This window comes from Bufo gargarizans, chromosome 6 (genome assembly GCF_014858855.1).
Source record: "Bufo gargarizans isolate SCDJY-AF-19 chromosome 6, ASM1485885v1, whole genome shotgun sequence".
In the NCBI taxonomy this organism is placed as follows: Eukaryota; Metazoa; Chordata; class Amphibia; order Anura; family Bufonidae; genus Bufo; species Bufo gargarizans.
Window position 1 is genome coordinate 143,602,591 of NC_058085.1, and position 20,335 is coordinate 143,622,925.

Genomic DNA, 20,335 nt, shown 5'->3' on the forward strand with positions numbered 1-20,335 from the left:
TTTAGTCCAGGGTCAAACTCATCAGGATCAGGACAGACAACATCAGCAGCAGGTACATGGCAATGGTGTAGTATAAGGCCTACACATAGTTTGTCAGACCCAAATTCGACCAGTGGTGGACTGAGGGGAACAGCAGAAGTAGAGCTCCTGACCTTGCTCCGCTGTCCCCCCGCTGACGCCTGGGTCTGACTATGTGCGGGGGTTCTATGGCTGAAACCACCCGCACTGGTTGGTGGAAGGGATGTCACTGAGGTACTGATGGGCAGTACCTCCTCCTCTTCCATCCCTTCCAAAAGGTCCTGACCGTCCAGACCAAGCTGCAGTTCACTCTCTTGCATTACCTCCTCCAGGATGTCACTGTCGCTGTAACAGCAGCAGGGATGAGTCTTGGGGGATGGTCCTGCAGGAGGCAGAGAGCTGCTGCTGCTGCTCTGAGCTGGTGCAGAGGACTCTGTGCCACTGGCTTGTGTCACAAAAGACAACACTGCCTCGGCGTCCTGAGACAAAAATTGGGCAGCTGACATGGTAAAAAAAATCTCGAATGAGAAGGACGCCCCTGCCAGTTGCACCCGCCCCTCCGTGGGTAGAGGAGTGACCCCGTGCTGGCAGCCACCATGACCACGGTTACCAGCACTCCCACGTCCACGTCCACTCATGATCTGCCCTAAATTAAATTAAAGGCCAAAAAATAAACAAATAAAATAAGGAGGGACTTTAGGAATAACTTTATTGGGTTTGGGACAATGGGGCAAAAATCAAATAAAATAGTAATTTAGAATAACAGACAGTGAATGTGTTTTTCTTTTTTGTTTGTTTTTCAAAGACGAAAGATGGTGACACTAATCCCTCCCTAGCACAGTGATTCCTAAACTAGCACACTAAACCCTAATACAGTGACAGAAAAACGGACAGTAACTGATGTTTTTTTTTTAAGAATGAAAGACAGTGACACTAAACACTAGCAAAGTAATTCCTAAAATAGCACACTGAACACAAACGCTATTAAAGCACAGTAATCCCTCCCTATCACACTCCATTGTATACATGACTGCTGGGGAATGCCGTTGGCAACGGATCACATGTGCAGGATTTGTTCCCCCCAGATGGAAGTGCGCTACAGCATAGGGGGTTTGGAGCATCTCCTGCTTTGTAAGACCACTTTATTCTGTGAAACTGTTTGTATATGCATAACTGGAGGTGTGGCATCTCCAGGACTGAATGTGTCTGATTTTTAACTATGGGTAACATTCAGGTGCACCTGTTTTGCCTGCGTCACATAAATCTGTGATAGGTGGGACTCACAGCCTCCTCTCATTGTAGGTCTGATTTCACGCTGGAGGTAACTGGGGGTCAGTTGGCTGTGTGTCGGACTCTATGCCCCTATCAATAATTGCTTATATGGCATAGGTAGGAAAGCGTTAGGTCCCGTGAGACTTTGAGAGACCTTGGCGAGGTGCGCGGGTACCGGTATGTTCTTGATATAATAATATATTGGCGAAAATCTCATGTTTAATACCAATGTGAGGGTTTAGCAATATATTGTCAAGTGAATATACAATAATTTTTGTGCACTATTTCTTTGTCCACTCTTTGTTTTTTTTTATTAATTACATCCGCATATCTGGATATCCTGTTTAGGATGTCCTTGTGGTAAATGTGGTCCGCTGCGGGCATCCTGTTTTGTATGCAGAAAAAAAATGCTGGGGATTGCTGTTAGCAATGGACCACATGTGCAGGATATGCTCTCCCGTTTAATAATGTGCAACAGCTTTTGGGTCTGAGCATTTTTCTGCCTTTCTAAACCACTTTGGTATGTAGGATGTTTTTGTGACACATGTGGTCCGTTGCGGTAATCCTCCATTGTATGCATGACTGCTAGGGATTGCCGTTGGCAACAGATCATATCTGCAGGATTTGCTCCCCTTGATGGAAGTGCGCTACAGCATAGGGGGTTTAGAGCATCTCCTGCTTTGTAAGACCACTTTATTCTGTGAATCTCCCTATCACACTACCTAACCCTCCTGCACTGGAACCTATAGGCTACACTATATCAGGATACCCAGTATACACTGGAGTATGAAGGCCCCCATTTTCACTAAATTGGAAGCGATGGAGCGCCCTGGCTCCTGCTCATCGCCCAGGAGAATGCCATCCTCGGTCTCCTCCCCTACGGACGAAACCAGGGATCCCCGAAAAGTTTAAAGTCATTAGAGATCTCAGAGTAGGCAGCAACAGTGGGGGACACCCTCCTTGGGCTTATCTGAGTACTCTCGTCAGACCGCTCGGTGGCGGCCGTTGCTAACTCCTCATCCGATGTCAAGAATTGGCTGTGCATCGGTAAGGTCTGGGAATGGATTCAAACCCCTTAATCAATATTTTGTGGAAGCAGGTATATCGCAGCCCTCAATCAGTATTTTGTGGAAGCAGTTATATCAAACCCCTTAATCAGTATTTTGTGGAAGCAGGCATATCGCAGCTTTCAATCAATATTTGGTGAAAACAGGTATATTGAACCCCTTAATCAGTATTTAGTGGAAGCAGGCATATTGCAGGCCTCAATCAATATTTGGTGGAAGCAGGTATATTGAACCCCTTAATCAGTATTTAGTGGAAGCAGGTATATTGCAGTCCTCAATCAATATTTGGTGGAAGCAGGTATATCAAAACCCTTAATCAGTATTTTGTGGAAGCAGGTATATTGCAGCCTTCAATCAGTATTTTGTGGAAGCAGTTATATCAAACCACTTAATCAGTATTTTGTGAAAGCAGGTATATCGCAGGCATTAATCAATATTTGGTGGAAGCCGGTATATCGAACCCCTTAATCAGTATTTAGTGGAAGCAGGTATATTGCAGGCCTCAATCAATATTTGGTGGAAGCAGGTATATCAAAACCCTTAATCAGTATTTTGTGGAAGCAGGTATATTGCAGCCTTCAATCGGTATTTTGTGGAAGCAGGCATATCAAACCGCTTAATCAGTATTTTGTGGAAGCAGGTATATCGCAGTCCTCAATAAGTATTTTGTGGAAGCAGGCATATCAAACCCCTTAATCAGTATTTGTGGAAGCAGGTATATCGCAGGTATCAATCAATATTTGGTGGAAACAGGTATATAGAACGCCTTACTCAGTGTTTTGTCAAAGCAGGTATATTGCAGCCCTCAACCAGTATTTTGTGTAAGCAGTTATATCAAACCCCTTAATCAGTATTTTTTGGAAGCAAGTATATCGCAGGCATCAATCAATATTTGGTGGAAACAGGTATATCAAACCCCTTAATCAGTATTTTGTGGAAGCAGGTATATTGCAGACCTCAAACAATATTTGGTGGAAGCAGGTATATCGAAACCCTTAATCAGTATTTTTTGGAAGCAGGTATATCAAACCCCTTAATCAGTATTTTGTGGAAGCAGGTATATTGCAGGCCACAATCAACATTTGGTGGAAACAGGTACATCGAACCATTTAATCAGTATTTAGTGGAAGCAAGTATATCACACTCCTCAATTAGTTTTTTTGCCACAACAGTTATATGACATCACCCTGTTAATTTTGGGCAACAGGCATATCGCAGCCCTCAATCAGTATTTTGTGTAAGAAGGGGTCAACAGGTACAGTATATCCTACCAGTTGCACATAATTGTTCCAATAGCGCTTGTCCCTCTATATAGCTGCAGTATCACAGCAGAACCGCACACAACTGCTGCACAATACAAATGCACTATAATATACTTTCTATGTTATAAAGTATATTATAAGTATATTAAACCCCTCAGTATATCTATCGATAGCACACCTATACCAGTCCTTAAAAGGACTTTTGTGGCCCTATTAGGTAGTGATTTGTCTCCCTTACAGTCTGTCCCTGCTCCACAAGCAACCTCTCCGTACACTGGCAAAAGACTGACTGTAAAATGGCTGCCAGATCGGGTTCTTTTATAGGGTGGGTGTGTGTCCATGTGCTTAAACATCTCAATTGGCTGTCCTGTCCCACCTGATGGATGCGTCATGGGTCAAAGTTTGGCGCAATGCAAAAGATTATGTTCTAATCGTGAATGCGCAAAGTTTACCGCAAAACGACCGCCGGACGAACCACAAGGCCATCTCTAATCAGCACCCCGGGAACCCATCTCTCCAAATAATTGCAGCTTGACCCATACACTTGATGGGTTGCGGTTCACTGCCAGTTAGTTACTGGGCTATTGCTATACAGGGCAAAACCAGTGAAGTGTACACAGCAATGGTTTATTCACAGAATGAGTGGGGTTCTCAGACCTTGGAACGGAGCTCAGCACTGAAAAATCAAGGCAAGGGTTAATTTACAGTATGCTAAACATATCCATGAGGGTGCACTGACCTAAGATATAGCAAAAGGGAATCTTCTTGCCAGACATCAGTATACCTTTTTTAGTGAGTGAGTTTTCCCACTGTCTGGTATACAAGGAAACAATGTTGATCTCTGCTTATGTCATAGTTTTTTTTTTCAAATTTGCCTATATAATGTTCTGCAAAATAACACAATATTTGTTTCAATTTGCTTTTATTAAACCAGTGCTGCTGTTTAGTAACATAGATAATGGGACTAATCAAAATTTCAGATTTATTACGCAAATTATCAAAGGTAATTATAACTCTCAATCATTTACTATTTTGCCAGTTTGCTACCTTTCTGGCAGATCAGTATTCTACACTAAATATACATACAATCACATACCATTTGAATTAGTATACAATTAATTCAGGAAAGTCTTCAGACCATTTAACGTTTTTCATACTTTATGAGTCTTTTGATAAAATGTAAAAAAATAAATAAAATCAAGTTTACCCCATAATAAGAAAGTTAAAACAGAATTTTAGGAATTTTTGCAAATTTATTACAGAAAAACTAAATTTTCTCATGGCTATTAGTATTCAGACCCTTTGATATGACACTTGAAACTTATCTCTGGGGAGCCTCCCATTTCTCTTGATCATCTTTAATATGTTTATGCACCTTGATTGGAGTTCACCTGTGGTAATACAATTGAATTGACTGGACAGGATTTGGAAAGAAACCCTCCTGCCTACTGTATACATTAAAAGGTTTTGCAGCTGGTAATGCATATCAAAGAAAAAAACAAGCCATGAGGAGGAAAGAACTGCATGTAGAGCTCAGAGACAGGATTCTGTGGAGGTACAGATCTAGTGAAAGGTACATAAAACTCACACACCATGACCACCATAATTCTTAAATGGAAGATGTTTGGAACTACTAGGACTCATTGTAGAGCTAGCCGAGCCACCAAACTAAGTAATCGGGGGAGAAGGGCTTTTGGTAAAAGAGATGACCAAGAACCCAATGATCAATCTGGCTGAGCTCCAAAGATCCTGTGTGAAGATGGAAGAAACTTCCAGAAGGTCAACCATCACTTCAGAACTCCACCAATCTTGGCTTTATGGCAGAGTGATCAGAATGAAACTTTTCCTCAAGTAGGCCCTCCTGGAGTTTTCAAAAAATTATCAAAGGGACTCTCAGACTGTAAGAAACAAGAATCTCTGGTCTGATAAAAAAAACAAGACTGAACTTTTTGGTCTTAATTCTAAGCACCATGTCTGTAGGAAACCCGGCAGTGCTCATCACCAGCCCAATACCATCCCAACAGTGAAACTTGCTGGTAGCAGCATCATGCTGTGGGGGCATTTTTAAGCAGTTGGGATATTGATCAGGGTTGAGGAAAAGATGAATAGAGCAAAGTACAGAGATTATCTGAATGAAAACCTGATCCACTGCACTCTAGACCTCTGACTGAGCCAAAGGTTCACCTTCCAACAAGACAATGACCCTAAGCACACAGCTAAGATAACATATGATAGACTTAAGTACAACTGCATGAATGTCCTTAAGTGTTCCAACCAGAGCCTTGACTTGAACCTAGTCAAATGTCTCTAGAGAAACTTGAAAATGGCTGCCCACCAATGGTCCCCATCCAATTTCACAGAGCTTGCGATAATTTGCAGAGAAAAATGATAGAAAGTCCCCAAATCCAGGTATGTACCCAAAGATACTGGGTGCTGGAATCGTTGCCAAAGATTTTTCAAATACTGAGTAAAAAGTGTGAGTACTTATGTCAATGCAACATGTTAGTTTTTCCTTCTCAATATATTAGCAAACATTTCTAACATTATCACTTTGTTATTATGGGGTGTTGGAGTGCAGAATGATGAGGTAAAACTTGATTTTTATTTTTTTACTTTATTTTTTATTTTAGCACAAGTCCACAGCATAACAAAATATGAAGGGTTTGAAGGCTTTCTGAATGCACTGTATATTGCTCTATAGGGCTAAAATACTAAAGTGTCAACTTTCAGGATCATTTTCCTTTCTATAACTAATCTATACAGTGTACTGTACGTAATGCTCTACTCTCTAGGAACATAATGGCTCTTATGGAACATTTTCTGCCATGGTTAATTGCCACAATTTAATATTTATGCCACTTTCTGTGCTTCAACACAACAATTTTGTTTGCATATGTTCATTCAAGCTTCATAAGACTGAGTTCCTAGTACTAGGGCTTTAATCTAAGTAAGTAGGGATTACCAATTAACATTTTTTATGTATTTGTTTATATAATAGGAACTCATACAATCTTCTAATATACACATATTTAATCCTGCTTACATAAATTTCTGATATCAGGCAGCTGGCCCCTAAAGGCCTATAGCCCATGGATCAATGCTGTGTAATGTATCCATGGCCTAGCTGAACATGGCATCATGTAACCCCTGGCAATTAGCAAACAATTGGGTTACATGACATACAGACGTGGACAAAATTGTTGGTACCCTTTGGTCAATGAAAGAAAAAGTCACAATGGTCACAGAAATAACTTTAATCTGACAAAAGTAATAATAAATTAAAATTCTATAAATGTTAACCAATGAAAGTCAGACATTGTTTTTCAACCATGCTTCAACAGAATTATGTAAAAAAATAAACTCATGAAACAGGCATGGACAAAAATGATGGTACCCCTAGAAAACACAGAACATAATGTGACCAAAGGGACATGTTAATTCAAGGTGTGTCCACTAATTAGCATCACAGGTGTCTACAACCTTGTAATCAGCCATTGGGCCTATATATATGGCTCCAGGTAATCACTGTGTTGTTTGGTGATATGGTGTGTACCACACTCGACATGGACCAGAGGAAGCAAAGGAAAGAGCTGTCTCAAGAGATCAGAAAGAAAATTATAGACAAGCATGTTAAAGGTAAAGGCTATAAGACCATCTCCAAGCAACTAGATGTTCCTGTGAGTACAGTTGCACATATTATTCATAAGTTTAAGATCCATGGGACTGTAGCCAACCTCCCTGGACGTGGCCGCAGGAGGAAAATTGATGACAAATCTAAGAGACGGATAATCCGAATGGTAACAAAAGAGCCTAGAAAGACTTCTAAAGAGATTCAAGGTGAACTTCATGCTCAAGGAACATCAGTGTCAGATCGCACCATCCGTCGTTGTTTGAGCCAAAGTGGACTACATGGGAGACGACCAAGGAGGACACCATTGTTGAAAACGAATCATAAAAAAGCAAGACTGGAATATGCCAAACTACATGTTGACAAGCCACAAAGCTTCTGGGAGAATGTCCTGTGGACAGATGAGACAAAAATCGAAGTTTTTGCCAAGGCACATCAGCTGTATGTTCACAGACGAAAAAATGAAGCATATCAAGAAAAGAACACTGTCCCTACTGTGAAACATGGAGGAGGCTCTGTTATGTTCTGGGGCTGCTTTGCTGCGTCTGGCACAGGGTGTCTTGAATCTGTGCAGGGTACAATGAAATCTCAAGACTATCAAGGAATTCTAGAGAGAAATGTACTAGCCAGTGTCAGAAAGCTTGGTCTCAGTCGCAGGTCATGGGTCTTGCAACAGGACAATGACCCAAAACACACCGCTAAAAACACCCAAGAATGGCTAAGAGGAAAAAATTGGACTATTCTAAAGTGGCCTTCTATGAGCCCTGACCTCAATCCTATTGAGCATCTTTGGAAGGAGCTGAAACATGCAGTCTGGAAAAGGCACCCTTCAAACCGGACACAACTGGAGCAGTTTGCTCATGAGGAGTGGGCCAAAATACCTGCTGAGAGGTGCAGATGTCTCATTGACAGTTACAGGAAGCGTTTGATTGCAGTGATTGCCTCAAAAGGTTGCGCAACAAAATATTAAGTTAGGGGTACCATCATTTTTGTCCATGCCTGTTTCATGAGTTTATTTTTTTACATAATTCTGTTGAAGCATGGTTGAAAAACAATGTCTGACTTTCATTGGTTAACATTTATAGAATTTTAATTTATTATTACTTTTGTCAGATTAAAGTTATTTCTGTGACCATTGTGACTTTTTCTTTCATTGACCAAAGGGTACCAACAATTTTGTCCACGTCTGTATATGTGCATCCATGTGTGATAACTAAATAGGACTAATGGTGAAATAATGATTATTATAGTGATTATTACAATAAATACATCACTGGGTGTATTTACATGGCTGTCTGTCTTTAGGTGATTTGTAAAACGGATGCCTGTCTAAAGGTTATGTTGTTAATAAAGTTAAGTGCAGCAAAAAGCAATCACAACTCACACGGATCTGTGTCTACACCAACACTAACAGACATGATTAGATGCTACAGGTAGTAATACTGTATATAGTGTATATGTTCTTCTGCTTAATAAACTGCTATTACCTGTCACATACATGGGCAGTTAACTGAATGCAAGAGGTCACATGACACATGTGGGCATCACAGGAATTAAGCCCTGTTTAAATCCAATCCAGCTCTCCTTTGGATGCATTACACAAGGCTAAAATAGGCCGTACTATTTTCATTTTCTTTGCAGAGAGGTTACTGTGTGAACATAGAAAGATCTGCAAGCAAAATTTAAATAGATGTATATTGGAAAATTGTATGATGTCTCAGTCTCTAAACTAATAAATGTAATCATTAAAACCGGGATACCATAATAATTATTTTCAAAAGGACGTGTTTTTTTGCCCCAACACACTTTTTTATTTTATACATGTTATACATGCAGAAACAAGTATTGTATTGAAGCATGTGTAAATAAGTGTTTAATTTAATTTAAATGAATGGTATCAGTTACATAAAAGTCCTTGACAAAGTGTGAGTACACACAAAGGCCACATGCCAGTAGATTTTGGTATATCAGTTTGGAACTCTTTTGGAACTTTCAATGAAAAGTGACTAATAGGGGATTCGCCGGTGTCTGTGCTTTCAACCACATCTATTAAATGATTTTGGCACTTTTTTCTACTCAGTCAACAAGATGCCAAAATGATATGCCAGAACTGCATCAAAAATCTGGTGCAGAACCAACTAATACTGTAAGTAATGTAAACTTAGACTAGATAACCTGAAAATGCAACAAACGTATGATCCCAGCCAACGTGATAAATCTTTAGACTGCCTAGTCTTTTGCACTTAATAATTTTAGACAGGATAACACATAATACGAATAAATGGATTTCACAGAGTATGTGCAAAAGAGAAATTTGTGGTGCTTGTAGATTTTGCTTAAGCTAAGCCCTTTTCACACATTACAATTGTAAAGATTTTTTTTGAGAATTGAATCAAAGAAAAGAACCATGATTGTACCCTGAGGCTGATGTCAAATGGTAGACAGTTGGATATTGTTAGCATAAACATGGGGTAAAATGTTATACTCACTTTTTTTTTTAAAAGGATTCAAATGTATACTGTGTGAGGCTGACCAAAAACATAATAATATAGCTAAATATAAAATAAAAAAAAATACATAAGTAAAACAGTTAAATAAGCAGTACTCCAGGCAAAACTAATATGCTGAATTTTGCCTAATAGAGGGTCATAGGGGGTGGGTATAAGAGGAATTCTCTCTGTGGAGTTCTTTAATTTCCTGTGTTATGGTCCGCCCCCCTCAGGACGCCCGTGTTCGTTTAGTGGAAGCAGCCATTTGGTTAACTAATGCAGCATCACCTAGGACAGAATATTGTATGAGTAACTGCAGTCCCAGCCAGTGAACAGTGCCACAGCAGAAAACTGGTCAACAACCAATTTATTGTAGCATATAGATAACACAAGGTGCAATTGTTAATTACAAGCCATACATTTTTCTTGAAAGAAAGCCAGCATAAAGAACAAATGAAGTCCTTACAGTATGCAATATCTGTCAGCAAAACAGTGTTTTACCTATCCACAATGCTTACTCGGAGGAAAATGAATGCTTCCGAATACCTATCAAGGCTCACAATTTATATTAGAAAGAATTGCACAGCACATTTACTTTATGCCAGTCAATGTAAACCTAACCAGAGATCAACATAAGCCAGCCTGATGCAGACAACTCACAGAATGGCAGAGAAAAGTCAGAAGTAGAGTGAAAAGCAAAGCATGCAATTTTAATGAGCACATGACACCTAGAAAAAAGGTGAATGACACTATTCAAGAATTTTTAAGAGAGTAGCTGGGTAATTCGAAAATTACAATAAATTCAAGTCGCTGCCAAGATCAATTCAGACAGAGATGAATACAGTTATTGTTTGATTTGATACATCCAATTACGGTATTTGTTCCAAGCCTGACACCTGTTAACCTTGGCCTACTCTGCTCCACAGATCCAAATCTCCAGCTGAGCCAAACAATTGTGTTTATTAAGCCCGCTGGCTTTGTTGTAATATTGCGGACAAGTAGGAATGTGTATAACTTGGACTTCCAGTGCATTATATTAGACAGGATTTTGGCAGGCCTTGTGGCTATGTGCCTCTCTGACTTGGGATCTCAAGAACCCATGAACAGTCTGATCAAGTGCCAGTTAAGCCTTTGCACTGAGGTTCAGCAATGCAATCTTCCACTGGAGGTAAAAGAAACACCCAGAAATGTACAGAATGCAGATTACATTATTTTTCAAATGTTATAGGATATCGTAAAGTATTGACACTATTTAAGATTCTAAGCAGCATTTGTATAATCAAGATGCATATTTAGGTCCATAATGATATACTCTCCAAAGAACTAGGGTATACTCATTAAGAGCAAAGAGACATTCAGGTAAATAGTACTCACAGTTTGAAAGTCTCTGTAGTTGCACTCATGTCCTCTGAACTTGCAGTAAAGCATCATGTCTTTCAGGTCATGGCCCGTTCGCTCCATGAATTCACCCATGCAGAAGGTTTTCGGTTTGAACTGCTTGAATTTGGTCTTCTCTTCCAGAATGGCCAAGACCTCTGGGTCTGCCAAATGTGGTTCAAGTAAATTACCATTGACATCAAGTAGCTCCAGTAGTTCTCCTGCATGGTATAAATCATTAGTGGTGATTTTAGTGAAGCGAAAGGAGTTGAGATTACAAATAGTAACGGCAGGAAAAACCAGGCTCTCTGCTACTACTTGGTCCACTTTAGTAACATGTTGGTAGGAGAAGTAAAAGGCTACTCTCTCTGAACTTTCCAGAAGAAGAAGGCCCAGTGAGCACAGGAAGGCAATTGTCCACAAAAAGCGCCGAAGTGTCAGTGGGCCATAAACAAATATATGCCGAATCCCATGGAGTGTGGATGTGTTAGCAAAAATCTGAATACTAGAGGGGTGGAGGCTCCCCAGGCTGTCCTCACTAGGGCTCTCCTTCAGATCCATTTTTCCACTTGGGAGGTAGAGCCTTGTCACCTCCAGTTTTTTGTGTGTTTTAAACCTCTCTACATGAAATATCAGAGTAGATGCAGCAGCCCCCTAGTATTTTCTCACTCCCAACCACAAAAGCCTGATGTCAACTCAGTGATCGCCAGTTGGGGGTAAATGTTTATAAATAAAATCCATAGAAACTCTGGCTGTAGATTTCTTCATTGCGATAAGGAGGGTTGGATGTGCGTGGGGAGACACCAAGGTGAGGTGGAACTGCCGTGGGTGGGGAGAGAAATAGACACCGGCCAATAGAATAAGAATTCATCCTTTCTGCTTCTTGCTCCATCTCCACCTCGTTCTCACACGCAGACAAGGAAGAATGTGATTAAACAAAACCCAGCAGACTGATGAATAAAAAGGATTTCAGACCAGTGTTCAGCTGTGTGTATTAACTGGTGCAGCATCCAGTGTCTGTGATCCCTCGAGGTGGGTTTCACCGGAGTACTCTTTCGTTGATGACCAATTGCTTGAATTAATATCTCTCTTTCTCAGATCTTCACCCACCCACCTTCCCTCTGACACAAAACCCAGACGGTGCCAGATTCAGTCCTCGATGCGAGAGCAGCAGAGGTGATGAGGGAAGGGGTGGGGGAGCTGGAAAAGCATCACACTCTGTGAATATATTTGTCTGAATATCCACAACACATCAGTGGAAGACCTCAGTATAAAGACACTGTGATGGGTGGAGGGAGAGGGGGATATTTTAGATGCCTTCAGGATAGCAATAAACTGCATCAGAGAAATCATTCAGATAGTAAAGTTGATAGGGAAAGCTTAATATGTAAGTGTAGTGGTTACATGGAGGAACAATCCATTAAAAGGCATGAAAATGAAAAACCAAAAAGAAAGCCTGCAGATTGTATTTCTATATTGAGAAATATATACTTTTATGTGCAGCAAATCTTAACAGACACACGCACACATATATTTTTATCTTTAGCAATGAATATCTGGGACAGACAGACAGCAGTTGAAGAGCTGGTGAAGTGAAAATAACTCCAGAGATTAATTATGCTTTACAATATCCCAGAATGCAGGAACACGGGCAGCCGAGACAAGCACACAGCCTGCTGTCAGTGGAAGCAACTGCAATATACCAGGCTCAAACTGACAGTAGTCTCACTGGAGTCCAAAAAACAGATAGATGTCTTTCTCATTAATCCAATACATCTTGGAAATAACCATTATTTCTTCAGAGAAAACACCGGAGGATGCTTTTTAGCAAATGGTCTAGATATAGAAAAGGGAAGAGTGAACCAAATACAAGAACTTTTATTAGAACTCCTATACCAATTCAAAGGGCAAAAAGTTAAACTTTAGTTTGCCTCCTCCCTATGATTCCTATTATTTCTGACAAGTGATCATCCTGTTACATTGTCTCTTTCCACATAGGTACAGTATATGTTGATTGCTGCCCTCTCACCCTGAGCCATGTATAATAATATTCATTGTCCATTGCTTTTACAAAAGTACATTTTTTCGCTTAGCTCAGGGAAAGCAGGGCTGATATATAATCTGTTTATACCTCTATATGCATCACGGGTCACCCTAGAGGTTGACTATGTTATTATTAGAGATGGCCTTGCAGTTCGCCCGGCGGTCGTTTCACAGTGAGCTTTGCTTGTTCGCAGTTCGTCGAACGGGCGAAAATATGGAGATGTCCGCCGATGTCATATTCTTTTACATTTATTATGTCCAATAGGTCGGCACTGCAGGTAAATTTTCGTGGTGCTCACGTCCTAGGATTGGCATCCCATTAAATATCAGCAAAGAAGGGCCGGCACTCACTTGCAGTTATCTTTGTCAAACTGTTTGACAAAGACACCTGCGAGTGTCGAAACGCGTCACAGGACTATGTGACAATAACCAGAATTATTGAAGATAACTGCAAGTTAGACAAACGCTATTGGAACAAATAATTTCTACTGGTTGTCACTGCATTTGGTGTGCGCTGTGACACTTATGCCAAGCTTGCTGTTTCAGCATGCGGGGGGCAATGTTATAGCCTTTGTTGTATGTGCAGTGACATGGTTGCCTTGCATGTTGTTGCCTGCGGCAACGTGTAGCTTTTTATGCTGGTGTGTGTTCACTTCCCCTTTCAGTTATTTCCTTCTCTGTCCAGTGCTGGAGGGGTTAACCACCTTGTTGAGCATAGTCACTAGGTGATTCATCTTACTTGTGGCTCGAGGCCAGGTGTCTGTGGTACTCCAGCCATGGTGTGTGTTGGAGTTATGCTCCTGGTCTTCATATTTCATCTCTCAGATTGAGGGCCTCCTAGTGGGACATCGAGGTCTCCAGTGATGTCTTCGCTCCCTTACATGTGTTGTATGTTTGGTGTGGGGTTATGATTTGGTGTGTTGTAATGTCTAGCTTGGTGTTCCTTGTCTGGTATGTTTGGTGATAGCTTCCAGCATTGTTGCTAGACTTTCTCGCCTGTATGCAGTGCCACCTGGGGCTGCCATGCACCTAGAGGTATGGGGTTCCTGTGGGAGTCTGGTGTGCTGGATACCTGTGTGAGTTGCTGTTACGGTGTCCTGTTTGGTGTTAGGGCTCCGGTACGTATACACGGGTTCCAGTCGTGGTGGCAGTGTGTCGTCTTGTTTTCTTACCTGCCAATTCTCTTGCTGCATATTGTCTTTTCCTTTCCCTGCTTTTAGGCATTTTGAAACTCCTGTTCTTCTGTGTCCTGGAAGAACAGGGCGCCTTTCCTCAGCTCCTTTGTGAGGGATTCTCAGGGCGACTCAGGGCCTTAGGTATCCAGGGTATGAGCTGTCCTACCATCCAGGTCTGCTCATAGGGTAAGGAGTTAGGGCTAGTTATAGGGATGCATTAGGAGGTGACCTGCTCCCTTATCCTTGTGTTCAGGCCTAGTTGCTTTCCTTATCCCCCAGTAATCGTAGGGTGGGGGTTTTCCTCATTCCCAACCGTGACACTGGTTTGATATAAAAACTGATTGAAGCAGCGGTATGATATACCGATAATATACTTTCTTCTGTATATAGTGCATTTAGGTAGTGCAGCATTTGTTTGTGGTTTTGCTGCGTTACCTCAGCTATACAGAGTGACAAACGCTATTGGAACAAATAATTTCTACTGGTGTGATAGACCAGTTGCCTCCCCAAAAAAACTGATTGAAGCAGGGGTGTTATATACAAGCAATATACTTTCTATATAGTGCATTTGAGTAGTGCAGCATTTGTTTGCGGTTTTGCTGCGTTACCACAGCTACACAGAGTGACAAACTCCATCGGAACAAATAATTTCTACTGGTGTGATATACCAGTTGCCCCCCCAAAAAGTGATTGAAGCAGGAGCTTTATATACCAATAATATACTTTCTATATAGTACATTTGGGTAGTGCAGCATTTCCTTGCGGTTTTGCTGCATTACCTCAGTTACATAGAGTGACAAACGCCAATGAAACAAATAATTTCTACTAGTTTGATATACCAGTTGCCCCCCCAAAAACTGATTGAAGCAGGGATATGATATACCAATAATATACTTTCTACTGTATATAGTGCATTTAGGTAGTGCAGCATTTGTTTGCGGTTTTGCTGCGTTACCTCACCTACACAGAGTGACAAACGCTATTGGAACAAATAATTTCTTCTGTTGTTATATACCAGTTGCCCCCCCAAAAAAAACTGATTGAAGCAGGGGTGTTATATACAAGCAATATACTTTCTATATAGTGCATTTGAGTAGTGCAGCATTTGTTTGCGGTTTTGCTGCGTTACCACAGCTACACAGAGTGACAAACTCCATAGGAACAAATAATTTCTACTGGTGTGATATACCAGTTGCCCCCCCAAAAAAGTGATTGAAGCAGGTGCTTTATATACCAATAATATACTTTCTATATAGTGCATTTAGGTAGTGAAGCATTTGTTTGCGGTTTTGCTGCACAGAGTGACAAACGCTAATGGAACAAATAATTTCTACTAGTGTGATATACCCGTTGCCCCCCCAAAAAACTGATTGAAGCAGGGATATGATATACCAATAATATACTTTCTACTGTATACAGTGCATTTAGGTAGTGCAGCATTTATTTGCGGTTTTGCTGCATTACCTCACCTACACAGAGTGACAAACGCTATTGAAACAAATAATTTCTTCTGGTGTGATATGCCAGTTGCCCCCCCAAAAAAACTGATTGAAGCAGGGGTGTTATATACAATCAATACACTTTCTATATAGTGCATTTGAGTAGTGCAGCATTTGTTTGCGGTTTTGCTGCGTTACCGCAGCTACACATAGTGACAAAACTCCATAGGAACAAATAATGTCTACTGGTGTGATATACCAGTTGCCCCAGAAAATTCTGTTTGAAGCAGGGGTGTTATATACCAATAATATACTTTCTATATAGTGCATTTTGGTAGTGCAGCATTTGTTTGCGGTTTTGCTGAGTTACCTCAGCTACAGTTAGGTCCATAAATATTGGGACATCAACACAATTCTAACATTTTTGGCTCTATACACCACAACAATGGATTTTAAATGAAACCAACAAAATGTGCTTTAAAGGGGTTGTCCAGGTTCAGAGCTCAACACGGACATACCCTTAATTTCACCCCGGCAGCCCCCTGATGTTGGCATCAGAGCATCTCATGCTCCAATAAGCTCCCTTGCCCTGCGCTAAATCGCGCAGTGCACGGGCTCTTTTGTTTTCAATAACACACTGCTGGGCGGAAACTTCCACCCGGCAGTGTGTTCAGTGACATCTCTAGTTTTGATGGGCGGGCTTTTAGCGCTGCCCTAGTCGTTTTACTGGCTAGGGCAGCGCTAAATCCCACCTATCAGTGACGGTGATGTCACCGTGGTTCCTGACAGCACCATAGAGAGCCTGTAACGTCACCGGAGCTCCAAAAAATGCCTTTATCCTGCGCAATTTAGCGCAGGGCAAAGTAGAGCATCGGAGCATGAACTGCTCATGTCAGGTTGGCTGCCTGGGTGGAAATGGGGATATGTCGGGTTCAGCTCTGAACCAGGACAACCCCTTCAACTGCAGACTGTTAGCTTTAATTTGAGGGTATTTACATCCAAATCAAGTAATTGGTGTATGAATTACAACAGTTTGCATATGTGCCTACCACTTGTCAAGGGACCAAAAGTAATGGGACAATTGGCTTCTCAGGTGTTCCATGGCCAGATGTGTGTTATTCCCTCATTATCCAAATTACAATGAGCAGATAAAAGGTCCAGAGTTAATTTCAAGTGTGCTTTTTGCATTTGGAATCTGTTGCTGTCAACTCTCAAGATGAGATCGAAAGAGCTGTCACTATCAGTGAAGCAAGCCATCATTAGGGTGAAAAAACAAAACAAACACATCAGAGAGATATCAAAAACATTAGGCGTGGCCAACTGTTTAGAACATTCTTAAAAAGAAAGAACGCACCGATTAGCTCAGCAACACCAAAAGACCTGGAAGACCACGGAAAATAACTGCGATGGATGACCGAAGATTTCTTTCCCTGGTGAAGAAAACACCCTTCACAACAATTGGCCAGATCAAAAACACTCTCCAGGAGGTAGGTGTATGTGTGTCAAAGTCAACAATCCTAGAGAATACTTCACCAGAGTGAATACAGGGGGTTCACCACAAGATGTAAACCATTGGTGAGTCTCAAAAACAGGAAGTCCAGATTATAGTTTGACAAAGGACATCTAAAAAAGCCTTCACAGTTCTGGAACAACATCCTATGGACAAATGAGACCAAGATCAACTTGTACCAGAGTGATGGGAAGAGAAGAGTATGGAGAAGGAAAGGAAATGCTTATGATCCTAAGCATACCACCTCATCAGTGAAGCATGGTGGTGGTAGTGTCATGGCGTGGGCATGTATGACTGCCAATGGAACTGGTTCACTTGTATTTATTGATGATGTGACTGCTGACAAAAGCAGCAGGATGAATCCTGAAGTGTTTCAGGCAATATTATTTGCTCATATAGCCAAATGCTTCAGAACTCATTGGACGGAGCTTCACAGTGCAGATGGACAATGACCCAAAGCATACTGCAAAAGCAACCAAGTCAATCACCTGACATGAATCCTATTGAGCATGCATTTCACTTGCTGAAGACAAAACTGAAGGTAAAATTCCCCAAGAACAAGCAGAAACTGAAGACAGTTGCAGTAGAGGCCTGGTAGAGCATCACCAGGGATGAAACCCAGCGTCTGGTGATGTCTATGCGTTCCAGACTTCAGGCTGTAATTGACTGCAAAGGATTTGCAACCAAGTATAAAAAATTGAAAGTTTGATTTATGATTAGTATTCTGTCCCATTACTTTTGACCCCTTAACAAGTGGGAAGCACATATGCAAACTGTTGTAATTCCTACACCAGTCATCTGATTTGGATATAAATGCCCTAAAATTAAAGCTGACAGTCTGCAGTTAAAGCACGTCTTGTTTGTTATATTTCAAATCCTATGTGGTGGTGTATAGAGCAAAAAACTTTTGAATTGCGTCGATGTCCCAATATTTATGAACCTGACTGAATATAGAGTGACAAACGCTATTGGAACCGATAATTTCTACTGGTGTGATATACCAGTTGCCCCCTCCCCCCCAAAAAAACAACTTATTGAGGCAGGGGTGTGATATACCAAAATTATACTTTCTATATAGTGCATTTAGGCAGGTCTTTCCGCAGGGGTGGTATTGAGCCTAAGTGGGAGTTGCAGAAGGTGCATGCAATTACTGTACGTCAAAGGACTCACCAGACTTGGTTGAGTGGCTCACTTAGCCCTCCGCTTCTGCACCCTCCTCATCCTCTCTATCTGCATCCTCTTCACTCTCTGCTGTGTGCACCCCCAAAGACACCACCACCACCACCGCCACTATATCCCCTCCGCTTGAGTCAGAGGAATTATTTTGCCATCCATTCCAAGACCTTACCCATGCGCAGCCATTCTTGGCATCTAGTGATGATCGAGCACCAAAGTATTTGAGAGTTCGACGGAGCACCCAAATATAATGGAAGTCAATGGGAGACAACCAGGCACGCCCTGCTCTGCAGAGGGGAGGGTGCCTGGTCCATTGGAAAAGGTCAGAAAGTGACAGAAACACCACTGAAATGGATCGGTAACAGCATGGGGAGGATGTCTGGATGCATCTTGGACTCCTAGGTCGCTGCTGGGAACCATATTGTCCGAGTTGTACGCCACTTTTACAGACTGACAAAATTACGCCCCCCCCCAAAAAAAATCTGATGAGCTGACGCTCTAGAACATTATTTGTGAGTGCATGCTGTTCAAATGACGCTCTAAAAATTATATCCGAGTGCATGCTGTACAGCTGATGCTCTAAAACATTATATGCTATATTATTCTGTTCAGTTGACCCTATAAAAAAAATTTAGTTGAGGGCCTGCAGTTGAGCTGACCTTGTAAAAACATTTGAGTTCAGGGCCTGCAGTTGAGCTGACCCTATTTAAAAAATTAGAGTGGAGGGAATATATACAATCTGGATGAGGAGGAGGAAGAGGAAATAAAAGTAAACTATATACTCTTTTTTTGTGGTGGAAAAGGTGCATAGGAATACCCACAGTAGATTGAGTACATTATCAATGATAGATTGAAATTGCCTTTGTGTTCATCATCAGCTCATCTCTTCTCTGGTGGAGTTGAGAAGTCGGAGGCAATCCAGGGCTTGTTCATTTTTATCTGATTCAACCTGTCAGCATTGCCAGTGGACAAGCGGATACGATTATCTGTTACAATGCCACCAGCAGCACTAAATACACGCTCAGACAAAACGCTGGTGGCAGGGCAGGCCAGCACCTCCAAGGCGTCGAGCGCAAGTTCGTGCCACGTGTCCAGCTTGGAGACCCAGTAGTTGTAAGGCACTGAGGGAACATTTAGGACACTGACACGGTCTGCTATGTACTCCTTCACCATCTTCCAAAAAATTTCCCTCCTTGTGAGACTAGGCCACGCATCAGGGTTAGGGTGCTGGCGAGGTGTCATGAAACTGTCCCAGGCTTTGGAGAGTGCTGCCCTGCCTCTGTTGGAACTGCTGTGTGTTCCCCTTGTCTCCCCTCCTTGGTTGGCCAAGGAACTACGGACTCTGCCGCCAGCGTTGTCAGATACAAATTTTTGGAGCAATTTTTCAGCAAGGATCTTCTGGTATTGCACCGTTTTGCTCGTCCTCTCCACCACAGGAATGAGAGATGAGAAGTTCTCTTTCGAGAAGGGTGAACACCCAGCCTAACATGAAGTCAGCCACGTGTGCCAGAGTACCAACAGGCAAGACGTCAATGTCAACATCAGGATGACTCTCCATCTCATTATGCTCCTCATCTTCTTTATATCCATGCTGAACAGATGGAATTAAATTTCCATTGGTACTACCCTCTGTAGCAGAAGCAACTGTCTCCAGCTCCTCCTCCTTTTCATGGTCTAATTCACACTGAGAAGACAAACTGTGGGTGGTCTGGCAATCACCCTGTGTAATTTCCTCCTCCATTTCCTCCTCTGCCACATTCAGTCCTTAATTTTGAGCGATCGTTTGAGTAGACACAACAGTGGGATGGTTAACTGATAATAGTGTTATCACCACTAGCCATCTGTTTGGATTCATCAAAGTTTTTTAATACCTCACAGA

At 41.6% G+C, this 20,335-nt stretch overlaps 1 protein-coding gene across 1 annotated transcript in view; it reads right to left on the reverse strand.

The window, feature by feature from the left end:
* ASIC2 (acid sensing ion channel subunit 2) overlaps window positions 1-11,674 on the reverse strand; it is a 1,085,418-nt gene extending 1,073,744 nt beyond the window's left edge. Inside the window, exon 1 of the mRNA XM_044297922.1 lies at window positions 11,111-11,674. Coding sequence (XP_044153857.1) covers window positions 11,111-11,674 — 564 coding nt within the window. The remainder of the gene's footprint in view (window positions 1-11,110) is intronic.
* Window positions 11,675-20,335: the final 8,661 nt, after the last annotated feature.